Below are 23,116 nucleotides of genomic sequence, written 5' to 3'. Positions count from 1 at the left end.
ATGACTGGAGAGGTGACACTGCTGGGACATTATACAGTTATGGAGGGGTCTGGTGATGATTAGAGAGGTGACACTGCTGGGACATTATACAGTAATGGAGGGGTCTGGTGATGACTGGAGAGGTGACACTGCTGGGACATTATACAGTAATGGAGGGGTCTGGTGATGACTGGAGAGGTGAGACTGCTGGGACATTATACAGTAATGGAGGGGTCTGGTGATGACTGGAGAGGTGACACTGCTGGGACATTATACAGGAATGGATTTGTCTGGTGATGACTGGAGAGGTGACACTGCTGGGACATTATACAGTAATGGAGGGGTCTGGTGATGACTGGAGAGGTGACACTGTTGGGACATTATACAGTAATGGAGGGGTCTGGTGATGACTGGAGAGGTGACACTGCTGGGACATTATACAGTAATGGAGGGGTCTGGTGATGACTGGAGAGGTGACACTGCTGAGACATTATACAGTAATAGAGGGGTCTGGTGATGATTAGAGAGGTGACACTGATGGGACATTATACAGTAATGGAGGGGTCTGGTGATGATTAGAGAGCTGACACTGCTGGGACATTATACAGTAATGGAGGGGTCTGGTGATGACTGGAGAGGTGACACTGCTGGGACATTATACAGTAATGGAGGGGTCTGGTGATGACTAGAGAGGTGACACTGCTGGGACATTATACAGTAATGGAGGGGTCTGGTGATGACTGGAGAGGTGACACTGCTGGGACATTATACAGTAATGGAGGGGTCTGTTGATGACTGGAGAGGTGACACTGCTGGGACATTATACAGTAATGGAGGGGTCTGGTGATTAGAGAGGTGACACTGCTTGGACATTATACAGTAATGGAGGGGTCTGGTGATGATTAGAGAGGTGACCCTGCTGGGACATTATACAGTAATGGAGGGGTCTGGTGATGACAGGAGAGGTGACACTGCTGGGACATTATACAGTAATGGAGGGGTCTGGTGATGATTAGAGAGGTGACACTGCTGGGACATTATACAGTAATGGAGGGGTCTGGTGATGACTGGAGAGGTGACACTGCTGGGACATTATACACTAATGGAGGGGTCTGGTGATGACTGGAGAGGTGACACTGCTGGGAATGCTGGGACATTATACAGTAATGGAGGGGTCTGGTGATGATTAGAGAGGTGACACTGCTGGACATTATACAGTAATGGAGGGGTCTGGTGATGACTGGAGAGGTGACACTGCTGGGACATTATACAGTAATGGAGGGGTCTGGTGATGACTGGAGAGGTGACACTGCTGGGACATTATACAGTAATGGAGGGGTCTGGTGATGATTAGAGAGGTGACACTGCTGGGACATTATACAGTAATGGAGGGGTCTGGTGATGACTGGAGAGGTGACCCTGCTGGGATATTATACGGTAATGGAGGGGTCTGGTGATGATTAGAGAGGTGACACTGCTGGGACATTATACAGTAATGGAGGGGTCTGGTGATGACTGGAGAGGTGACCCTGCTGGGATATTATACGGTAATGGAGGGGTCTGGTGATGACGGTATCATTGTGTGTCAGGTTCCTATAAGGTGTCAGGATGTGGCGGTCTATTTCTCCATGAAGGAGTGGGAGTATGTAGAAGGACACAAGGAACTGACCAAAGACATAGCAATGGATGATTACCAGTCCCTTGCATCACCAGGTAAGATGAATTCTTAAATTCAAGCTGAAATAGTGACATGAGTTTTTATCGGTTGTGTTCTGCACGCTCAGATCCCGACCAATAGACCAGACCACTTTCTTCAAGTCTTCTAGTATTGTGCAGACCGTGGGTTATTTAAGTTACTTTTGCCTTTCTGTCATCTCGAACCAGTCTGCCCATGACACCAACAAGGTATTTTTTTGTCCACCCAGCTGCCCAGTAGATCAGCAGTTTGTGAAATCCTCAAACTGGCCCGTCTGGTAAGAACCACCATGCTGAATTTACAGTCATTTACGTCCCTTTCTTCCCCATTCCGATGCTCGGTTTGAACATCAGCTAGTTGTCCTGACCACATATACATGCCTAAATGCATTTTGTTGCAGTGTGATTTGCTTTTTATCAATTTGTGTCAATCAATTGTACCCAATAAAGTGTCCATTGAATGTATCGACGATTAGATACTACGGTGGAACAAGAAGCCCTTGGTTCCCGTCAGATGATTTAGTCTTGAGGACCACATATCCCTTTATCCTGTAACCTACAAGGAGCGGTTACCTTGGTCAGATGTATAAAAGGTCATGTGTTCAGTCATGGTGCCCTAATGTGTCTCACACAGATGGATCCACGAGCCTAAGTCCACCAGAGAGATGTCCCCGTCCTCTGTATACCCTGGAGGAACCTCACAATGTCCTGAAGGATCATCAGGTAGATGGAGCTGAGGAGATGATGTCCCACGAGGACCATAAAATATCTGAAATTCAGTTTACCTTTTTTTTGTTTAGGTTGAGAATCTTATTGGGATTAAGATTGAAGTCATAGATGAAGTAGAAGAGGAGACGGATATAAGAGCCGACCGTCTGAGTAAGGATGGGGCGATGTATCTAAACCACTTTACATGTCACCTAGATAACATGTAATCTGTTCCATCAATGTGTATCTCACCTACAGATGGACCTGATAGACATTCACCCGAGAGGTGTCCCCGACCTCTGTATTCCCAGGACTACCGGGAGGAAAAGTACGATGTCCCACATGATCACCAGGTAGATGGAGCTGAAGTCTCACCAAAAATATGACCATAAAGTATCTGAACTATAGTTCATTTTGTCTTATTTTGTTTCATATTCAGGGTAAAAATCTGATTATCAAGACAGAGGTTATAGATGAAGAAGAAGAGAAGGGGATGGATTTACGGGCCAATCAGCAGCGTAAGGAGGGGGAGTTGGGGGAGATCGTACACCCATCATCTGATCACATCACATGCACACAATCGATTCCGTCACTGTGTGTTCCCTACAGATGGATTCATAGGAAGAAATCTACTAGAAAGGTGTCCCCGCCCGCTGTATGAATACCCGAAGGAGAAGCACAATGTCCCAGAGGATCACCAGGTAGGTGAAGTCTAAATTAAGTGAAATCTTACCAAAATTATGACCATAAAGTGTCCAAATTCTAGTTAATTTTATCTCATTTTGTTTCTTATTCAGGGTAAAAATCTGATTATCAAGACAGAGGTTATAGATGAAGAAGAAGAGGAGAAGGAGATGGATTTACGGGTCAATCAGCAGCGTAAGGAGGGGGAGTTGGGGGAGATCCTACACCCATCATCTGATCACATCACATGCACACAATCGATTCCGTCACTGTGTGTTCCCTACAGATGGATTCATAGGAAGAAATCCACTAGAGAGGTGTCCCCGTCCTCTGTATGAATACCCACAGGAGAAGCACAATGTCCCAGAGGATCACCAGGTAGGTGGAGCTAAAGTCGCATAAAAATTATGACCATAAAGTATCCGAACTCTTGTTCATTTTATTTTATTTTGTTTCTTGTTCAGGGTAAAAATCTGATTATCAAGGCCGAGGTTATAGATGAGGAAGAAGAGGAGGAGGAGGAGGAGATGGATTTACTGGCCAATCAGCAGCGTAAGGAGGGGAGATGGATTTATAGGCCAATCAGCAGCATAAGAAGGGGGAGCAGGGGGAGATCCTACACCCATCATCTGATCACATCACATGCACACAATCTATTCTGTCACTGTGTTTTCCCAACAGATGGATTCGTAAGAAGAACTCCATTAGACAGGTGTCCCCGCCCACTGTATGAATACCCACAGGAGAAGCACAATGTCCCAGAGGATCACCAGGTAGGTGAAGCTGACATCTGGGGTATATTTCCTCCCGTATTCTGTATTGTTACTGAAACCTGTGTGTGAACTCAGGGGGAAGATCCGACTAATATTAAAGTGGAGGATGAAGGGAGTATGGAGGGTTATCACGTGACGGAAGTGAAGGAGGAAAGTCCAGATGTTACTCCAGGTATGTAATGATATGGAAGGTGGGGTTCTACCTTAGTATACATTATATTACGCATTACATTATAGTGATGTGTAAAGTTACATCTAAGCCATTGGCCTCAATCTGTGGCCCTCCAGATCTTGCAAAACTTCAACTCCCAGCATGCCCGGACAGCCACAGTTTGAGACCACTGATCTAAACAGGAGTTATAGCTAAGGTCTCTTTAAGGGTAGGGTCACACTTAACAGATCCGCATTGTATTTTACACTGCGGATCCGCCGAGGACCTGACCCTCCTATATTGTGCCTCCAGCTGTTCCCCGCAGCGGCAATGCACCACTCCAAGCAGCCCACACTGGTCTGCGAGTACAGAGCGACCACGCATGCGCACAGTGACTCACAAGTCCCTGTGTGGTTGCTCGGAGTGGCACATTGTGGGCAGAACATGGGGGAACAGCTGGAGGCACAATATAAGGTCGGGCTATCGACAGATCTGATTATGCTGCGGATCCATTATTTGTGACCCTACCCTAACACTGCAGGTCTGCTCCAATTAAACTGGAGAAATGAATACTGCATGTTCTGTAAAATATCAGACACCCAACGGACCCCATTTAAGTCAATGGGATTGGCCAGGAACCGGTGGTGTCAGTTACGCTCCGACCTGTTCAGGGCTCTTGAGTTTTTTGACAGTAACGCTGTAATACACAATTTGTTATATAGTAAGTGCAACAACCTGTAGAAATATTATTTAATCATATTCTTAGATGGAAAAGAAAAAAACTAAGGTAGTGTCTCTATTTAAATAATGTGGCCTGTGTGGGTTGTCTGCCATCTTTCTTTCCCCCGATGCAGCCTACATTTCCCATGATGCATCCATGCAGAACGGGGCAGAGTCTAAGTGTATTCCTATGAGATGCAGCTTTAGCCAGTCTTTTTTGCTTAGGTTTCTCACTGTTCCGAACGCTGGAGACAGCGCCGGGAGCTCGTGACGTCATAGCCCTGACCCCTCATGATATCATGCCCCGCCCCCTCAATGCAAGTCTATGGGAGGGGGCGTGACGGCAGTCACGCCCCTTCCCATAGACTTGCATTGAGGGGGTGGGGCGTGACGTCATAAGGGGGCATGGCTATGGCGTCACGAGCTCCAGCGTTCGGAACAGTTTGTTCAAAATGCTGAGCGGTGGACTACCCCTTTAATATTCCATCTAGCAAGAGGTGTACTTCACTATCTCCCTCAGGCCTATAGAGATGAATAAAATGGCAGCAAGCGTGTCTGACCACTGCGCAATTCAGTTAGGTATACACAGAAGCCCCACCCACTCTCACGATTGGTAGGGTCCCAGGGGGACAGGACTGATTGCCAGGCAACGCTGCACTTTTTAAAACATTTTTTTATTAAAGGGGTACTCTGCCCCTAGACATCTTATTAGACGTATGGCTAATGTCCGGCATCAACCCTTTAGAAGCCGCAATTAAAGTTGATTTAAATATGTAAAGATACCCCAAGATATGACAATACAAGTATATACACGTGTACCGCTATCGTATGTGCAATTGTTAAAAAAAATTAAAAAAAAGGTCCACGGTGTACGTACATCTTCTCACCGCCGTCAGCGAGTGTGGCGCTAGGTCACTAGTGTGCGCAGCTCAGCATTTTACAATGCGGCTATAGAGATATGCCGGTATAACAGCCAAAACTCAGAGTAATAATACCGCCATTCAGGATGGACCGTAATATGATAGAAATGTCCCATTTGGTAGCTGTAGTTTACTTAGTCGTCCATATTCCTGGGCCATGTGGTCTGGGCCTAAAGGCAAACGCTGATCTAGGCGGTAAAGGAATTGATGGAGTTAATGGAATAAATGAATTAAATATGTAAGTTGTGCAAATGCATCAGGAAAGATCAAAATAATGAAAAATAATACAAAAATGCTAAAAAAAATAATAATAATATACATATATGTGGATAGATATGAGATAGATAGATAGTTAGATTTTATTTCCATCATTAACACTTTCAAAATAACAGAAAACAAAAAAATGGTGTCTGCAAAAGTTTGGGCCCCCTGCAGAATTTATAGCATGCACTGCCCCCTTTACAGAGCTGAGACCTGCCAGTGTCATGGATTGTTCTCAATCATCATCTGGGAAGACCACGTGATGTCAATCTCAGAGGTTTTAAATGCCCAGACTCATCTGACCTTGCCCCAACAATCAGCACCATGGGTTCTTCTAAGCAGTTTTCTAGAAATCTGAAACTGAAAATAGTTGACGCTCACAAAGCTGGAGAATGATATAAGAAGATAGCAAAATGTTTTCAGATGTCAATATCCTCTGTTCGGAATGTAATTAAGAAATGGCAGTCATCAGGATCTGGAAGACCAAGAAAAATATCAGACAGAACAGCTCGCAGGATTGTGAGAAAAACTATTCAAAACCCACGTTTGACTGCACAATCCCTCCAGAAAGATCTGGCAGACACTGGAGTTGTGGTACACAATTCCGCTATAAAGAGATACTTGTACAAATATGGTCTTCATGAAGAGTCATCAGAAGAAAACCTTTTCTACGTCCTCACCACAAAAATCAACGTTTGAACTTTGCAAATGAACATATAGACAAGCCTGATGCATTTTGGAAACAAGTTCTGTGGACCGATGAGGTTAAAATTGAACCTTTTGGCCGGAATGAGCAAAGGTACGTTTGGAGAAGAAGGGGAACAGAATTAAATGAAAAGAACCTCTGTCCAACTGTTAAGCATGGGGGTGGATCAATCATGCTTTGGGGTTGTATTGCAGCCAGTGGCACAGGGAACATCTCACGAGTAGAAGGAAAAATGGATTCAATAAAATTCATCGAATTTTGGATGCTAACTTGATGCCATCTGTGAAAAAGCTGAAGTTAAAGAGAGGATGGCTTCTACAAATGGATAATGATCCTAAACCCACCTCGAAATCCACGGGGGATTACATCAAGAGGCGTAAACTGAAGGTTTTGCCATGGCCTTCACAATCTCCTGACCTCAACATAATTGAAAATCTATGGATAGACCTTAAAAGAGCAGTGCGTGACAGACAGCCCAGAAATCTCAAAGAACTGGAAGACTTTTGTAAGGAAGAATGGGCAAAGATACCTCAAACAAGAATTGAAAGACTCTTGGCTGCTACAAAAAGTGTTTACAAGCTGTGATACTTGCCAAAGGGGGCAGTACAAGATATTAACTCTGCAGGGTGCCCAAACTTTTGCAAACACCATTTCTCTATCGGCTCCATTGGGGGACACAGACTGTGGGGTGTATGCTGCTGTCTCTAGGAGGTGTGACACCATGGTAATAAAAAAAAGTCTGCTCCTCCCAGCAGGATATACCCGCCTTCAGGCTCTGAGCTAATCAGTTTAAGCTTAGTGTCTGAGGAGGTGGACATGGTCTGGATTTCTCCAGACCAGGTCTTCTGATTTTTTGTTTTCCTAATATAGGGACGTGTTAGTTTTTTATTCCTTTTTCTTTTCTGTTTTCAGGTGGGGACTCGGACTCTGGTTCCCTGTTTCCCCATTGCTAGTAAGGGAGCACAGACATTGCGTATATGCGCTGTTCACCCCCCTCGCCAACGGTCAGCGCTTGGGTTGGTACCTCATGGGCCCCCTATTTACCTGCTCGCCTCGCTCGCGCATAGCAGCCAGGCGTAATGCAGGTAACTAAAGCTGACTGAAGACTTCACTGAAGACTCCATTAGGTAAGTTCTTCTGACTGAGGTAAGTACCCCCCTTTTTCTCCATAGGTACGGACTTGCAACCTCTGGAGACCCCCGGTTTTTGGCCCACCTTCCGGTTATGGGGCTGGCTTATACAGGGGCTGCACTTTATTCTGGGGGAGCAGTCGCACCTGAGGGGGCATGTTATATGGAGCACTTCACTTATGTGTGTGTGTGTGCTTGGTGCAACTACATCTTCAGCGCCTTATGTGCGGCTGTCAGCCGCGGCGCTGCTATGAGCCGGGCACTTCTACGCCGGCTTACTTTCCCTTTCGCCGGCAGTCCCCCGAGCGCATATGCGGCTGACATGTGCGCTCGGGACAAGGAGCGGGCGCCATGGCAGTTCTTTTCGGCCGGTCTGTAGCTCCGCCCACAGGGCTGGGAGCTCTCAGAGGCGCGAAGCAGCCTCCAATCAGTGCCGTGGGCACGATTTTCAGTGAGAAGGGGCTTCAGGCACGCCCCTCTCTTCCTATTGGCTGGCCTCTTCATTCACTCTAGCTGCACGGAGCGAGTTCTCCTCCTGCAGCTGACAGGGGACACAGACCAATCCGAAGCCTGGAACTTAAGTGACTTACTTGTCTGTAAGCACTGTAATGCCAAGATGTCTGGCTCTGCTGAGCCCTCTTGCCCTGCCTGCTCCACTGCTCCCCCAGACCCCCGGTACCCCCTGATTCCCCTTCGGTCCGGTGGGTTCAGCCGCTCCACCAGCCTGGGTTTCTTCCCTGACCCAGTATATGGCTGACTTGACCCAAGTCTTCCGTTCGGTGGCTGAGGCCTCCCGGGAAGAGGTGTCCGCCTTTTAGGGGTCTTTCCTGCGCAGGACCTCTGAGAGGGCCCGCTCCTCGTCTCCACATACTTCACGCTCTCACAAGCGTACTAGGGGTGCCTCGTCTGGCTCTTCCATTGAGTCTTCAGATAGACGTGAGCGTTCCCCTCGTGGGTCCCGCCCCCCCTGTCATCTGGGCACAAACGTCGCTCCTCCAGAGGACGTTCTCGGAGTCGCCGCTCTGCCACGCTAGAGCCGCATACCCGGTCAGGGTCACCCCCCTCCAGGACTGCCTCTACTCGTTCACTTTCTCCTCGTGAACTGGCGGACGAGGCTTCCGAGCCGGCATCTGACTCAGGGGACCGCTCGGACTCAGTTGAAACGGTGAACTCATTGGTTGCGGCCATAAGAGACACCTTTCACTTAAAGGACCCAGGATCTTCGGATGTCACTCCAGGAGTATCCTTTCATCGTGCTAAGCCAGCACCTCAAAGGTTCAGCTCTCACGCTGACTCTGACGACATTCTGGAATCTGCATGGAAACATCCAGAAAAGAGGTTCCCAGGAATCAAGACAATTCAAGAACGTTATCCATTTGACAAGGACTTTGTCGCTAAGGTGGTTTCCCCTCCCTCTGTGGATCCACCAATCTCTTGGATCTCTAAGGCGACTACACTGCCTCTGGCAGATGCCGCTGCCTTCAAGGATCCCACGGACAAGAAGGTAGAATCCTTAGCTAAGTTTGCTTCTGAAGCAACTGGCTCTTCTCTTCTTCCCATCTTCACTTCGACATGGGTGTCCAAGGCCCTGTCGGAGTGGTGCCAAAAGCTCCATCAGAATGCTTTAGCGGGATCCCCCCCAGAGATTATCTCTGAGACAACGGGAGGTAAGAGTTCCTTGTTACCTCAAAATAAGGCTCGCCCTACTTCCCAAAGGAAGTCCTTTTTTCTTTCGGACCTCTGGCTCCAGCAAAGGGTCCGTGCAGGCGCCCTCGCGGGACAAGAAGGCTCCCTCGTTCCGGGCACCCCCATCTTGGAAGTCGGACTCCAACCGCTCCGGACGTTTTGCCCCCAAATCAGGCAACCACAAACCCACTTCTGCATGAAGTGAGGCCCCCACCCGCGGTTTCTTCTCGGGTGGGAGGTCGTCTCTTGCTTTTTCGAGACATCTGGACTTAACACATTCAGGACTCCTGGGTCAGGGACGTGGTGTCCAGCGGTTACCGAATCGAATTCGCCTCCCTTCCGAGGGATCGCTTTTTTTTTTTGCTCCCGGGCCCCCCGGTCTCCTCCTCTGGCGAAGCAATTTCGAGCAGCTCTCCAGTCCTCTGCTTCTCCAGGGGATTATCGTTCCCGATCCTTCAGGGGAACGGTTTCAGGGTTTCTATTCAAATCTTTTTGTGGTCTCCAAGAAGGACAGTTCTGTGCGACCAATCTTAGATCTCAAGCGTCTCAAATGTCACCTTCTCATCCGCCATTTCTGAATGGAATCTCTCCGTTCGGTGGTGGCGTCCCTGGAACAAGGGGAGTTCCTTTCATCGGTGGACATCAAGGATGCCTACCTCCATGTGCCAATATTCCCAGGCCATCATCGGTACCTCCGCTTTGCGGTTCCGGAGAGGCACTTTCAATTCGTATCCCTCCCCTTCGGTCTAGCCATGGCTCCTCGGGTCTTTACAAAGATCCTTGCGCCAGTGATGGGCCTGTTATGGTCGAGGGGAATCTCCGTGATACCCTATCTGGACGACCTTCTCATCAAGGCTCCAACCAGAGCCCAGACTCTGGAGAATCTGAACGTCACTCTCCACACTCTGACTCGCTTCGTGTGGATGGTCAACCAGGACAAGTCAGTCCTCCGTCCTACCCAGTCTCTAACCTTCCTGGGGCTTCGATTCGACATGGCCTCTGCCCGAATTTGTCTTCCGCCGGACAAACGTTTGGCGCTCCGGTCGGGGGTCCTCTCCCTTCAGACCCAAATATCAGTCTCCATCCGCACTTGTATGGAGGTCCTAGGTCAGATGGTGGCAACTATGGAGGCCATACCCTTTGCCCAGTTTCATTACCGCCCCTTCAACTGGCGATTCTCTCCCAATGGAACAGGTCCCCTCTGTCCCTCGATCGTCAGATTGTTCTCCCTCGCAGGGTCCGTCAGTCTCTGCTCTGGTGGCTCTGCTCCCCCTTCTTCCCCAAGGGCGGTCGTTCTTCCCCTTCACTGGCAGGTTGTTACAACGGATGCCAGCCTGTCGGGCTGGAGCGGCGTGTTCAGGGATTGGACGGTTCAGGGACTCTGGTCCCCCCAGGAGGCCCTTCTTCCGATAAACATATTGGAATTACCGGCGATTCTTCTTTGTCTTCTTCATTGGGAGTCCCGTCTTCAGACCCGTCCTGTCCACGTTCAGTCGGACAACTGGCAGGGCGGCACTCGCAGCTTGGCAGCCATGGCCGAGGTGACCAAGATTCTCACCTGGGCGGAGAGCAAGGTTCCGGCCATTTCAGTGATTCACATTCTGGGGGTGCTCAACTGGGAAGCGGACTTCCTCAGTCGGTCCTCACTCGACCCTGGCGAGTGGTCTCTTCATCCGGAGGTCTTCGCGCAGCTCTGCGACCTCTGGGGCATTCCGAACGTGGACCTCTTCGTGTCCCGGCACAATCGGAAGATCCTTCCTTTTGTGTCCAAGTCCCGGGACCCTCAGGCCGTGGACGCCCTAGTGATTCCTTGGGCTGGGTTTGCCCTACCCTATCTGTTCCCTCCTCTTCCGCTCCTTCCCAGGGTGCTGAGGAAGCTCAAGGCAGAGGAAGTTCCCGCCATTCTGGTAGCTCCAGATTTGCCCCGAAGGTCGTGGTACGTCGACGTAGTCAGGCTCCTGGACGACGCTCCACTGCACCTTCCGCTCCGCCCGGACCTGCTCTCTCAGGGTCCTCTTTGCCACCCCAATTTACAGTCGCTGCATTTGACGGCGTGGCGGTTGAGACCGCGGTTTTGAGGGCCCGCGGGTTCTCTTCCCAAGTCATTCACACCATGCTCAGGGCTCGTAAGCCCTCCTCCGCAAGAATTTACCACCGTACTTGGCGGTCTTATTGTCGTTGGTGTGAAGCTCAGGATTTCTCCCCGGTAACCTTCTCGGTTCCCCGTCTTCTCTCCTTTTTGCAGTCAGGGTTGGAACTGGGGTTGTCTCTCAGTTCACTTAAAGGTCAGGTTTCGGCCCTTGCTGTTCTTTTCCAGCGGCCCCTGGCTTCTAATTCTCATGTCCGGACCGTCCTTCAAGGAGTGGCGCACGCTGTTCCTCCTTATCGGTCACCCTCTCCCCCTTGGGACTTGAATTTGGTTCTGAGTGCCCTCCAGGGTGCACCCTTTGAGCCCCTTAGAGAGGTGTCTCTCCGCCTTCTTTCTTGGAAAGTGGCATTTCTTGTTGCTATCCCCTCCATCCGGAGGGTGTCTGAATTGGCAGCTCTTTCCTGCCGTTCTCCGTTTCTGGTGATCCACCAGGACAAGGTTGTTTTTCGTCCGGATCCTTTCTTTTTGCCTAAGCTGGTCTCGGCCTTTCATCTCAATGAGCACATTGTCCTCCCGTCCTTTTGTCCTGCTCCTTCTCATCCTAAGGAGCGCGTACTACACAAGCTGGATGTAGTTCGGGCTCTTCGGTCTTATCTCTCCATCACTTCTTCGTTTCGTCAGTGTGATTCCTTTTTCGTCCTTACGGAAGGTCGTCGCAAGGGACAACCTGCTTCCAAGGCCACCATTTCTCGGTGGATTCGGTCCGCCATTTCGGAAGCCTATCGCTGTAAGGGGAAAATTCCTCCTTTCAGGGTTGTGGCTCATTCTACCCGTTCTGTTGGGGCATCCTGGGCTCTCCAGAATAGAGCCTCGGCCTCGCAGATTTGCGAGGCGGCTACCTGGTCGTCTTTGCACACTTTCTCGAGGTTCTACCGAGTTCATACTTTCGCATCGGCTGATGCTAGTCTGGGTTGTAAAGTGTTGCAGGCGGCCGTGGAACGGCAGTCTGCCTGACTTCTTATCTGCCCACCCAAGGGACGGCTTTGGTACGTCCCACGGTCAGTGTCCCCCCAATAGAGCCGATAGAGAAAAGGTGATTTTTTAACACTTAATGTAAAATCTCTTTCTCGAGGGATCAATTGGGGGACACAGCTCCCGCCCTTTTTGGGATTTTCCTTTGGTTCTCTGTCCGAGGGTGTGTTCAGTTATGTTTTTTCTTCTGGTTCACGGACAGTTTGGGGTTTTTCTTTGACCTGTTGGTCTCCTCCTATTGCTCTGAAACTTAAACTGATTAGCTCAGAGCCTGAAGGCAAGTATATCCTGCTGGGAGGAGCCGACTTTTTTTATTACCATAGTGTCACACCTCCTAGAGACAGCAGCATACACCCACGGTCTGTGTCCCCCAATGGATCCTTCGAGAGAGAGAGATTTTACGGTAAGTGTTAAAAATTTCCTTTTTTTTTTTTTTTTGTTATTTTGAAAGTGTAAATGATGGAAATAAAATGTAACTTTTGTTGAAATATTATAAGAATGTCTAATCTGTAATTTAATGCCTTTTGGAGATTTTTCCATCTTTCCTTGGCTTCTTTATGCACATTAATACAAATTTTTACCTGGGGTGCCCAAACTTTTCATCCCCACTGTAGATAGATAGATATGAGAGAGATAGATATGAGATTGATAGATAGATAGATATGAGATTGATAGATATGAGATTGATAGATAGATATGAGATTGATAGATATGAGAGAGATAGATATGAGATTGATAGATAGATAGATATGGGATAGATAGAAATGAGAGATAGATATGGGATAGATAGATAGATATGAGAGATAGATATAAGAGAGATTGACAATCAATTTCACATGCTTTTGTGCAAATGGAACAGACAACAGGTAGGCAATTAGCAAGACACTAGACAATAAAGGAGTGGTTCTGCAGGTGGTGACCACAGACCACTTCTCAGTTCCTATGCTTACTGGCTGATGTTTTGGTCACTTTTGAATGCTGGCGGTGCTTTCACTCTAGTGGTAGCATGAGACAGAGTCTACAACACACACAAGTGGCTCAGGTAGTGCAGCTCATCCAGGATGGCACATCAATGCAAGCTGTGGCAAGAAGGTTTGCTGTGTCTGTCAGCGTAGTGTCCAGAGCATGGAGGCGCTACCAGGAGACAGGCCAGTACATCAGGAGACATGGAGGAGGCCGTAGGAGGGCAACAACCCAGCAGCAGGACCGCTACCTCTGCCTTTGTGCAAGGAGGAGCAGGAGGAGCACTGCCAGAGCCCTGCAAAATGACCTCCAGCAGGCCACAAATGTGCATGTGTCCACTCAAATGGTCAGAAACAGACTCCATGAGGGTGGTATGAGGGCGTCCACAGGTGGGGGTTGTGCTTATAGCCCAACACCGTGCAGAACGTTTGGCATTTGCCAGAGAACACCAAGATTGGCAAATTCGGCACTGGCACCCTGTGCTCTTCACAGATGAAAGCAGGTTCACACAGAGCACATGTGACAGACGTGACCGAGTCTGGAGATACCGCGGAGAACGTTCTGCTGTCTGCAACATCCTCCAGCATGACCGGTTTGGCGGTGGGTCAGTAATGGTGTGGGGTGGCATTTCTTTGGGGGTCACACAGCCCCCCATGTGCTTGCCAGAGGTAGCATGACTGCCATTAGGTACCGAGATGAGATCCTCAGACCCCTTGTGAGACCATATGATGGTGCGGTTGGCCCTGGGTTCCTCCTAATACAAGACAATGCTAGACCTCATGTGGCTGGAGTGTGTCAGCAGTTCCTACAAGAGGAAGGCATTGATGCTATGGACTGGCCGCCCGTTCCCCTGAATCCGATTGAGCACATCTGGGACGTCTCGCTCCATCCACCACAGACTGTCCAGGAGTTGGCGGATGCTTTAGTCCAGGTCTGGGAGGACATCCCTCAGGAGACCATCCCCCACCTCATCAGGAGCATGCCCAGGCGTTGTAGGGGGGTCATACGGGCACGTGGAGGCCACACACACTACTGAGCCTCATTGGGACTTGTATTAAGGACATTACATAAAGTTGGATCAGCCTGTAGTGAGGTTTTCCACTGTGATTTTGAGTGTGACTCCATATCCAGACTTCCATGGGTTAATGATTTCCAGTGATAATTTTTGTGTGATTTTGTTGTCAACAAATTCAACTATGTAAAGAGGAAATTATTTCATACAATTAGTTCATTCAGATCTACGATGTGTTATCTTAGGGTTACCTTTATTATTTTGAGCAGTGTAATTCATTTACATTTATGATCTAAAATTGTATATATATACATGTGTATGTGTGTATGAGATATCTATATATATACATATACATACACACAGTCATGGCCTTAAATGTTGTCCCCCCTGAAATTGTTCTAGAAAATGAAGTATTTCTCACAGAAAAGGATTGCAGTAACACAGGTTTTGCTATACACATGTTTATTCCCTTTGTGTATATATATATAGATCTCCTCTCCTCTGTATATATATATATTGCAGGAACACAGGTTTTGCTATACACATGTTTATTCCCTTTGTGTGTATTGGAATTAAACCAAAAAAGGAGGAAAAAAAGCAAATTGAACATAATGTCACCAAACTCCAAAAATGGTCTGGACATAATTATTGGCCCCTTTCAAAATTGTGGATAAATAAGATTGTTTCAAGCATGTGATGTTCCTTTATACTCACCTGGGGCAAGTAACAGGTGTGGGCAATATAACAATCACACCTGACAGCAGATAAAAAGGAGAGAAGTTCACTTAGTATTTGCATTGTGTGTCTGTGTGTGTCACACTAATCATGGACAACAGAAAGAGGAGAAGAGAACTGTCTGAGGACTTGAGAACCAAAATTGTGGGAAAATGTCAACAATCTCAAGGTTACAAGTCCATCTCCAGAGATCTAGATTTTCCTTTGTCCACAGTGCGCAACATTATCAAGAAGATTACAACCCATGGCACTGTAGCTAATCTCCCTGGCCGTGGACGGAAGAGAAAAATTGATGAAAGGTGTCAATGCAGGATAGTCCGGATGGTGGATAAGCAGCCCCAAACAAGTTCCAAATATATTCAAGCTGTCCTGCAGGCTCAGGGAGCATCAGTAAACCAAATTAAACGCTATGGCAGGAGACCCAGGAGGACCCCACTGCTGACACAGACATAAAAAAAGAAAGACTACAATTTGCCAAAATGAACTTGAGTAACCAAAATCCTTCTGGGAAAACGTCTTGTGGACAGATGAGACCAAGATAGATCTTTTTGGTAAAGCTCATCATTCTACTGTTTACCAAAAATGGAATGAGGCCTACAAAGAAAAGAACACAGTACCTACAGTGACATATGGTGGAGGTCAGTGATGTTTTGGGTTGTTTTGCTGCCTCTGGCACTGGGGGCCTTGAATGTGTACAAGACATCATGAAATCTGAGGATTACCAACGGATTTTGGGTCGCACTGTACAGCCCAGTGTCAGAAAGCTGGGTTTGTGTCCGAGATCTTGGGTCTTCCAGCAGGACAATGACCCCAAACATACGTCAAAAAGCCCCAGAAATGATGCCCTGGTAACACGTGTCTCTCTTGAGACCCGCGCTATCTCCGATCATTCTCCTTTGTTGGTGGAGATCTTGCTGTTTCAGGAGACTATGTTCGGAGATGGAAGGTGCATCCCTTCTGGTTGCAACTCATTGGTCCTCAGGATCGGATACCCGACCAGCTCCAAACGTTCCTACTGATTAATCAACCCTCGGGTACTGCAGCCTTATTGTGGGAGACACTTAAGGCCTACCTTCGGGGCTGTTTGAAATCCTCCATTTCATATATTAAATGAGAGGTGAGGCTTAGAGAGACAAAGCTGGCCTGCACTTGTTCTGACCTGGAGGCCGCGTATGTTGCTGACCCCACAGAGGCTAACAAGCATGCCTGGCTTACCACTGGTCGTCAGTATATGCTTCACCTTAATGAAATAAAGGAACCGCAAATTATTTGTTTCCAAACAATTCTATTTTGAACATGGTAATCAGTCCAGGAAATTATTGGCGCACTTGGTTAAGAATTAGAATTGCTTCTGCCTCTGGTCAGGTGTTGGTGGATAACGCGCTGATTGCTCAGCGTTTTGCCCACTTTTACTCTTGACTTTATGCTTCCCAGGTGCAGTACTCCCCCGGGGAGTTAACCGCCTATCTGGACACCATCCAGTTCCCGGTGCTGTCCTTTGACTCCGTCTCTCTGCTGGACTCTCCTATTACAGTGGAGGAAATATCTGATGCTTTGGGGGATATGCAGTGTGGAAAGGCTCCTGGCCCTGATGGCCTGCCAGTGGAGCTTTACTCTCACTATGCTGCCCTGCTCCTAGATCCTTTGAAATGCATGTATGATGCTGCTTTTGAGACAGGCTGCCTTCCCAATTCTTTTGTATGACGCTAATATAGTTGTCCTTCTAAAACCCGACAAAGACCCTCTTGAGTGTGGCTCTTATAGGCCCATTTCTTTAGTTAATGTAGACTATAAGATTCACACTAAAGTACTCACAAATAGGTTAAATAAGGTTATCTTATCTTTTATTCGCGGGGACCAAACTGGCTTTATGCCTGGTAAATCTACTTCAGAAAATATCCGGAGGGTACATGTTGCAGTTCAACTTGGGGGGGGCACTGGATGAGGACTGGGCCCTAGCCTCGCTCGATGCGGCCAAGGCCTTCGACCCTGTAGAATGGGCCTACCTTAGGGAAGTCCTAGTGCATTTTGGTTTTGGCCCTCGATTTATTAAATGGGTGTCTTATTTTATATTCATCTCCCTGGGCTCGGGTGCTTGTCAATGGCCTCTCCTCTGACCAATTTTCTTTGAGAGGGGAACCCGTCAGGGGTGTCCTCTGTCGCCGCTACTTTTTGCGGTGGCGGTGGAGCCCCTGGCTCTTCTCCTTCGCCAGGATCCTCTGTATTTTTGTATTACTATAGATGGGAGGGAAGATCGCCTCGGTTTATAGGCCGACGATATGGTTTTATTTATGTCCCGACCTAGTGAAACTCTTCATCATGCTATTTCTGTAATTGACCGTTTTGGGGACTTTTCAGGCCTTCGCATTAACTGGACGAAGTCCGCCTGTATGCCTCTCCGGCAGCGACCTGGCCCCTCCACTCTCTGTGGCCTAGCTGTAGTTTCCCAATTTAAATACTTGGGTATAGTCATCAATAGGGACCCTCTCTTGGATCTTCAGGTTAACGTCTTACCCCTCTTGCCTTATGTTAAAGCTAAGTTTCGTGTTTGATGATGATTTGTTTTTCCCAAACTTCTTTATATACTTGAACACTCATCCAATCCGGTTCCCATGAGCTTTTTTAAATCCCTTGACTCTCTCCTCCCGACCTTTATCTGGGGAACGGGCAGATCCAAACTGAAACTCACTACCCTGCAGCGCCCTAAGGACTTGGGGGGGGTGGGGGGACTGCCCTGCCAGACTTTAAGGGGTATTATTTAACCGGGCAGCTACCTTACCTCCGGCATTGGGTCCTACCTGACTCTCCACCTCATGCAGAACTCCACCTTGCCTCCTTTCTAGGGCATACCTCTCTGCGTGCCTTCTTGGAAGATGCACCCCCCCCCCCCGCACTAGGAAACTTCTCCCTCTCCACAAACTAGCGTTGCAGGTGTGGCGTCAGTCACAATTGTATACTTCCACCTCCTTTACTGACATTAAGGATGACCCTCCTTTCTGGCATAATCCCCACTTCCCTTCCGTCACCTGATGGATACCCTTCACCCCCTTTTTGGGTAGCACATGGGGTGACTCAGCTGGGCGATCTGTATCAGCAGGATGTTTTGAAATCCTTTGCGCAGCTCCAAACTGACTATGGGATCCCCCGGGGGGGCATTTTACCGGTATTTACAGCTTAGACGTGCCCTGTCCGCCCAGTTCCCCTCCCCGAGATCGCCCATTTCCGCATATCCTCAAATAGGGGTCCTCCGGTCCCAGGGTCTGCGGGGATTAATTTCCTTACTCTACACTCGCCTCACTAGAGCTAAAATTGCACGTACCACTGACCTGTCGGAGGCTTATTGGTAGGCATGCGTCCCTTCGCTAACCGCGGAGGATTGGTCGGAGATGCTGTCTTCTCATTTGACGGTTTCTCCGGCGGCTAACAATAAGCTAATTCAGTTATACGTTACTCATCATTGCTATCTCACTCTGGTACGACTTTATAGAATGGTCCGGGTGCCTTCCGATGCCTGTCTCAGATGTCGCTCTCCTAGAGCTAATTTTTGGCATATGATATGGCAATGTCCCTTCCTTCAAATGTATTGACGGAGTATTATAGATTTCCTGACCTCTCTTGTTTCCATCCCGATCCCGCTGGATCCTCTGATTTGTCTGTTTGGTCTTCTCCCTGAAGACTCATGGCAGCATCATATGAGAATTTTTCCTTATTTTTGGCTAGGAAAGTGGTAGCCCTTCGCTGGATGGATCTCCGTCCGCCCTCTTACAGTGGTGGAAATTAGTTAATGCTATTCTTCCCTATGAACAATTAGTTTTTAAACATAGAAAATGCCCTGATAAATGTTATAGTGTGTGGGGTACTTGGTGTGGCTCCCCCCTTACCAGATACTTGCCTTCAGCTTTTACTTCTTTAATGTCCTCTGGGGCTCTGGGCTCTCCCTTTTTAACTCCTGTTGACCTCTTTCTTTTTGCTGTGGTGTCCTTGTCTCCCCTTTTCTTCCCCTCTTGTACCTCTCTTAGTTATGTATCTCTTCCTCTGTTTTCTTTTCATCGTTTTCTGTTCTACTCTATAGTGGGGTAGCAGCTGGTTTCTCCTCCATTCCCACCCTGTGTTTTCCCATCCCGGATTTATGGTGTGGGGCTATCCCCCTATGGCATGAGGTTGTGCTTTACGTTCTTTTAGTTTTAAGGTTGGGTTCTTCCTGATTGAAATGTTCTACATGACTGGAATTGAGTGACATTTGTTTTCCTGTGTATCTGTATTATCGACACTGTTATCCTGTCGTGCAAATGTCCACTCTGTGGAGCTGGTGTGTATGCTTCTATTCAAACTTCAATAAAATGAGTTTAAAATAATAAAAAATAAAAAGCCCCCAGAAATGGATGGCAACAAAGTGCTGGAGAGTTCTGAAGTGTCAGCAATGAGTCCAGATCTAAATCCTATTGATCACCTGTGGAGAGATCTTATAATTACTGTTGGGAAAAGGCGCCGTCCAATAAGAGAGACCGGGAGCAGTTTGTAAAGGAAGAGTGGTCCAACATTCTGGCTGAGAGGTGTAAGAAGCTTATTGATGCTTATAGGAAGAGTGGTCCAACATTCCGGCTGAGAGGTGTAAGAAGCTTATTGATGCTTATAGGAAGAGTGGTCCAACATTCCGGCTGAGAGGTGTAAGAAGCTTATTGATGCTTATAGGAAGAGTGGTCCAACATTCCGGCTGAGAGGTGTAAGGAGCTTATTGATGGTTATAGGAAGAGTGGTCCAACATTCCGGCTGAGAGGTGTAAGGAGCTTATTGATGGTTATAGGAAGAGTGGTCCAACATTCCGGCTGAGAGGTGTAAGAAGCTTATTGATGCTTATAGGAAGACACTTATTTCACTTATTTTTTTTCCAAAGGATGTGCAACCAAATATTAAGTTAAGGTGCCAATAATTGTGTCCGGACCATTTTTGGAGTTTGGTGACATTATGTCCAATTTGCTTTTTTTCCCTCCCTTTTTTGGTTTAGTTCCAATACACACAAAGGGGATAAACATGTGTATAGCAAAACATGTGTTACTGCAATATATATATATACAGAGGAGAGGAGATCTATATATATACACACAAAGGGAATAAACATGTGTATAGCAAAACCTGTGTTACTGCAATATATATATATACAGAGGAGAGGAGATATATATATATATATATATATATATATATATACAGAGGAGAGGAGATCTATATATATATATATATATATATATATATATATACAGAGGAGAGGAGATCTATATATATATATATATATACAGAGGAGAGGAGATCTATATATATATACACAAAGGGAATAAACATGTGTATAGCAAAACATGTGTTACTGCAATCCTTTTATATATATATATATATATACTTATACAGAGTATATATATACAGAGGAGAGGAGATCTATATATATATATATATATATATATATACACAGAGGAGAGGAGATCTATATATATATATATATATATATATATACACACAAAGGGAATAACCATGTGTATAGCAAAACCTGTGTTACTGCAATATATATATACAGAGGAGAGGAGATCTATATATATATATATATATATATACAGAGGAGAGGAGATCTATATATATATATACACACAGAGGAGAGGAGATCTATATATATATATATATATATACAGAGGAGAGGAGATCTATATATATATATATATATATATATATACACACAGAGGAGAGGAGATCTATATATATATATATATATATATATATACAGAGGAGAGGAGATCTATATATATATATATATATATATATATACAGAGGAGAGGAGATCTATATATATATATATATATATATATACAGAGGAGAGGAGATCTATATATATATATATACAGAGGAGAGGAGATCTATATATATATATATATATATATATATACACAGAGGAGAGGAGATCTATATATATATATATATATATATATATATATATATACAGAGGAGAGGAGATATATATATACAGAGGAGAGGAGATCTATATATATATATATACACAAAGGGAATAAACATGTGTATAGCAAAACCTGTGTTACTGCAATATATATATACAGAGGAGAGGAGATCTATATATATATATATATATATACAGAGGAGAGGAGATCTATATATATATACACAAAGGGAATAAACATGTGTATAGCAAAACCTGTATTACTGCAATATATATATACAGAGGAGAGGAGATCTATATATATACAGAGGAGAGGAGATCTATATATATATATATATACAGAGGAGAGGAGATCTATATATATATACAGAGGAGAGGAGATCTATATATATATATATATATACAGAGGAGAGGAGATCTATATATATATATATATATATACAGAGGAGAGGAGATATATATATATATATATATATATATATACAGAGGAGAGGAGATCTATATATATATATACAGAGGAGAGGAGATCTATATATATATACACAAAGGGAATAAACATGTGTATAGCAAAACCTGTATTACTGCAATATATATATACAGAGGAGAGGAGATCTATATATATATATATATATATATATATATACACAAAGGGAATAAACATGTGTATAGCAAAACCTGTGTTACTGCAATATATATATACAGAGGAGAAGAGATCTATATATATAATATATATATATATATATATATATATATACAGAGGAGAGGAGATATATATATATATATACAGAGGAGAGGAGATCTATATATATATATACACAGAGGAGAGGAGATCTATATATATATATACAGAGGAGAGGAGATCTATATATATACACAGAGGAGAGGAGATATATATATATATATATATGTATATATATATATATATATATATATATATATATATATACACAAAGGGAATAAACCTGTGTTACTGCAATATATATATATATATATATATATACAGAGGAGAGGAGATCTATATATATATATATATATATATACAGAGGAGAGGAGATCTATATATATATATACAGAGGAGAGGAGATCTATATATATATATATATATACAGAGGAGAGGAGATCTATATATATATATATATATACAGAGGAGAGGAGATCTATATATATATATATATATATATATATATACAGAGGAGAGGAGATCTATATATATATATATATATATATACACAGAGGAGAGGCGATCTATATATATATACACAAAGGGAATAAACATGTGTATAGCAAAACCTGTGTTACTGCAATATATATATATATATACAGAGGAGAGGAGATCTATATATATATATATATATATATATATATACACAGAGGAGAGGAGATCTATATATATATATATATACAGAGGAGAGGAGATCTATATATATATACAGAGGAGAGGAGATCTATATATATATACAGAGGAGAGGAGATCTATATATATATATATATATATACAGAGGAGAGGAGATCTATATATATATATACAGAGGAGAGGAGATCTATATATATATACAGAGGAGAGGAGATCTATATATATATACAGAGGAGAGGAGATCTATATATATATATATATATACACAGAGGAGAGGCGATCTATATATATATATATATATATATATATATATATATACACAAAGGGAATAAACATGTGTATAGCAAAACCTGTGTTACTGCAATATATATATACAGAGGAGAGGAGATCTATATATATATACAGAGGAGAGGAGATCTATATATATATATATATATACAGAGGAGAGGAGATCTATATATATATATATATATATACAGAGGAGAGGAGATCTATATATATATACAGAGGAGAGGAGATCTATATATATATATATATATACAGAGGAGAGGAGATCTATATATATATATATATATATACAGAG

General features: G+C 45.1%; 1 protein-coding gene across 4 annotated transcripts in view; it reads left to right on the top strand.

Moving 5' to 3' along the window:
• The window catches only part of LOC130299484 (zinc finger protein 892-like), a 68,062-nt gene that overhangs the window by 22,429 nt on the left and 22,517 nt on the right, over window positions 1–23,116 (top strand). For all 4 annotated transcript variants that reach the window (XM_056551465.1, XM_056551466.1, XM_056551464.1 and 1 more), the window contains 11 exons: window positions 1,569–1,692; window positions 2,309–2,397; window positions 2,475–2,553; window positions 2,641–2,735; window positions 2,822–2,900; window positions 2,992–3,083; window positions 3,180–3,261; window positions 3,353–3,444; window positions 3,531–3,618; window positions 3,748–3,839; window positions 3,915–4,011. In XM_056551465.1, the coding sequence (XP_056407440.1) occupies window positions 1,569–1,692; window positions 2,309–2,397; window positions 2,475–2,553; window positions 2,641–2,735; window positions 2,822–2,900; window positions 2,992–3,083; window positions 3,180–3,261; window positions 3,353–3,444; window positions 3,531–3,618; window positions 3,748–3,839; window positions 3,915–4,011 (1,009 nt within the window). The remainder of the gene's footprint in view (window positions 1–1,568; window positions 1,693–2,308; window positions 2,398–2,474; window positions 2,554–2,640; window positions 2,736–2,821; window positions 2,901–2,991; window positions 3,084–3,179; window positions 3,262–3,352; window positions 3,445–3,530; window positions 3,619–3,747; window positions 3,840–3,914; window positions 4,012–23,116) is intronic.

This window comes from Hyla sarda, chromosome 1, assembly GCF_029499605.1.
Source record: "Hyla sarda isolate aHylSar1 chromosome 1, aHylSar1.hap1, whole genome shotgun sequence".
NCBI classification, from domain to species: domain Eukaryota; kingdom Metazoa; phylum Chordata; class Amphibia; order Anura; family Hylidae; genus Hyla; species Hyla sarda.
Note: the sequence above shows the minus strand (reverse complement) of the source record. Positions and strands in the feature narration are given on the sequence as shown.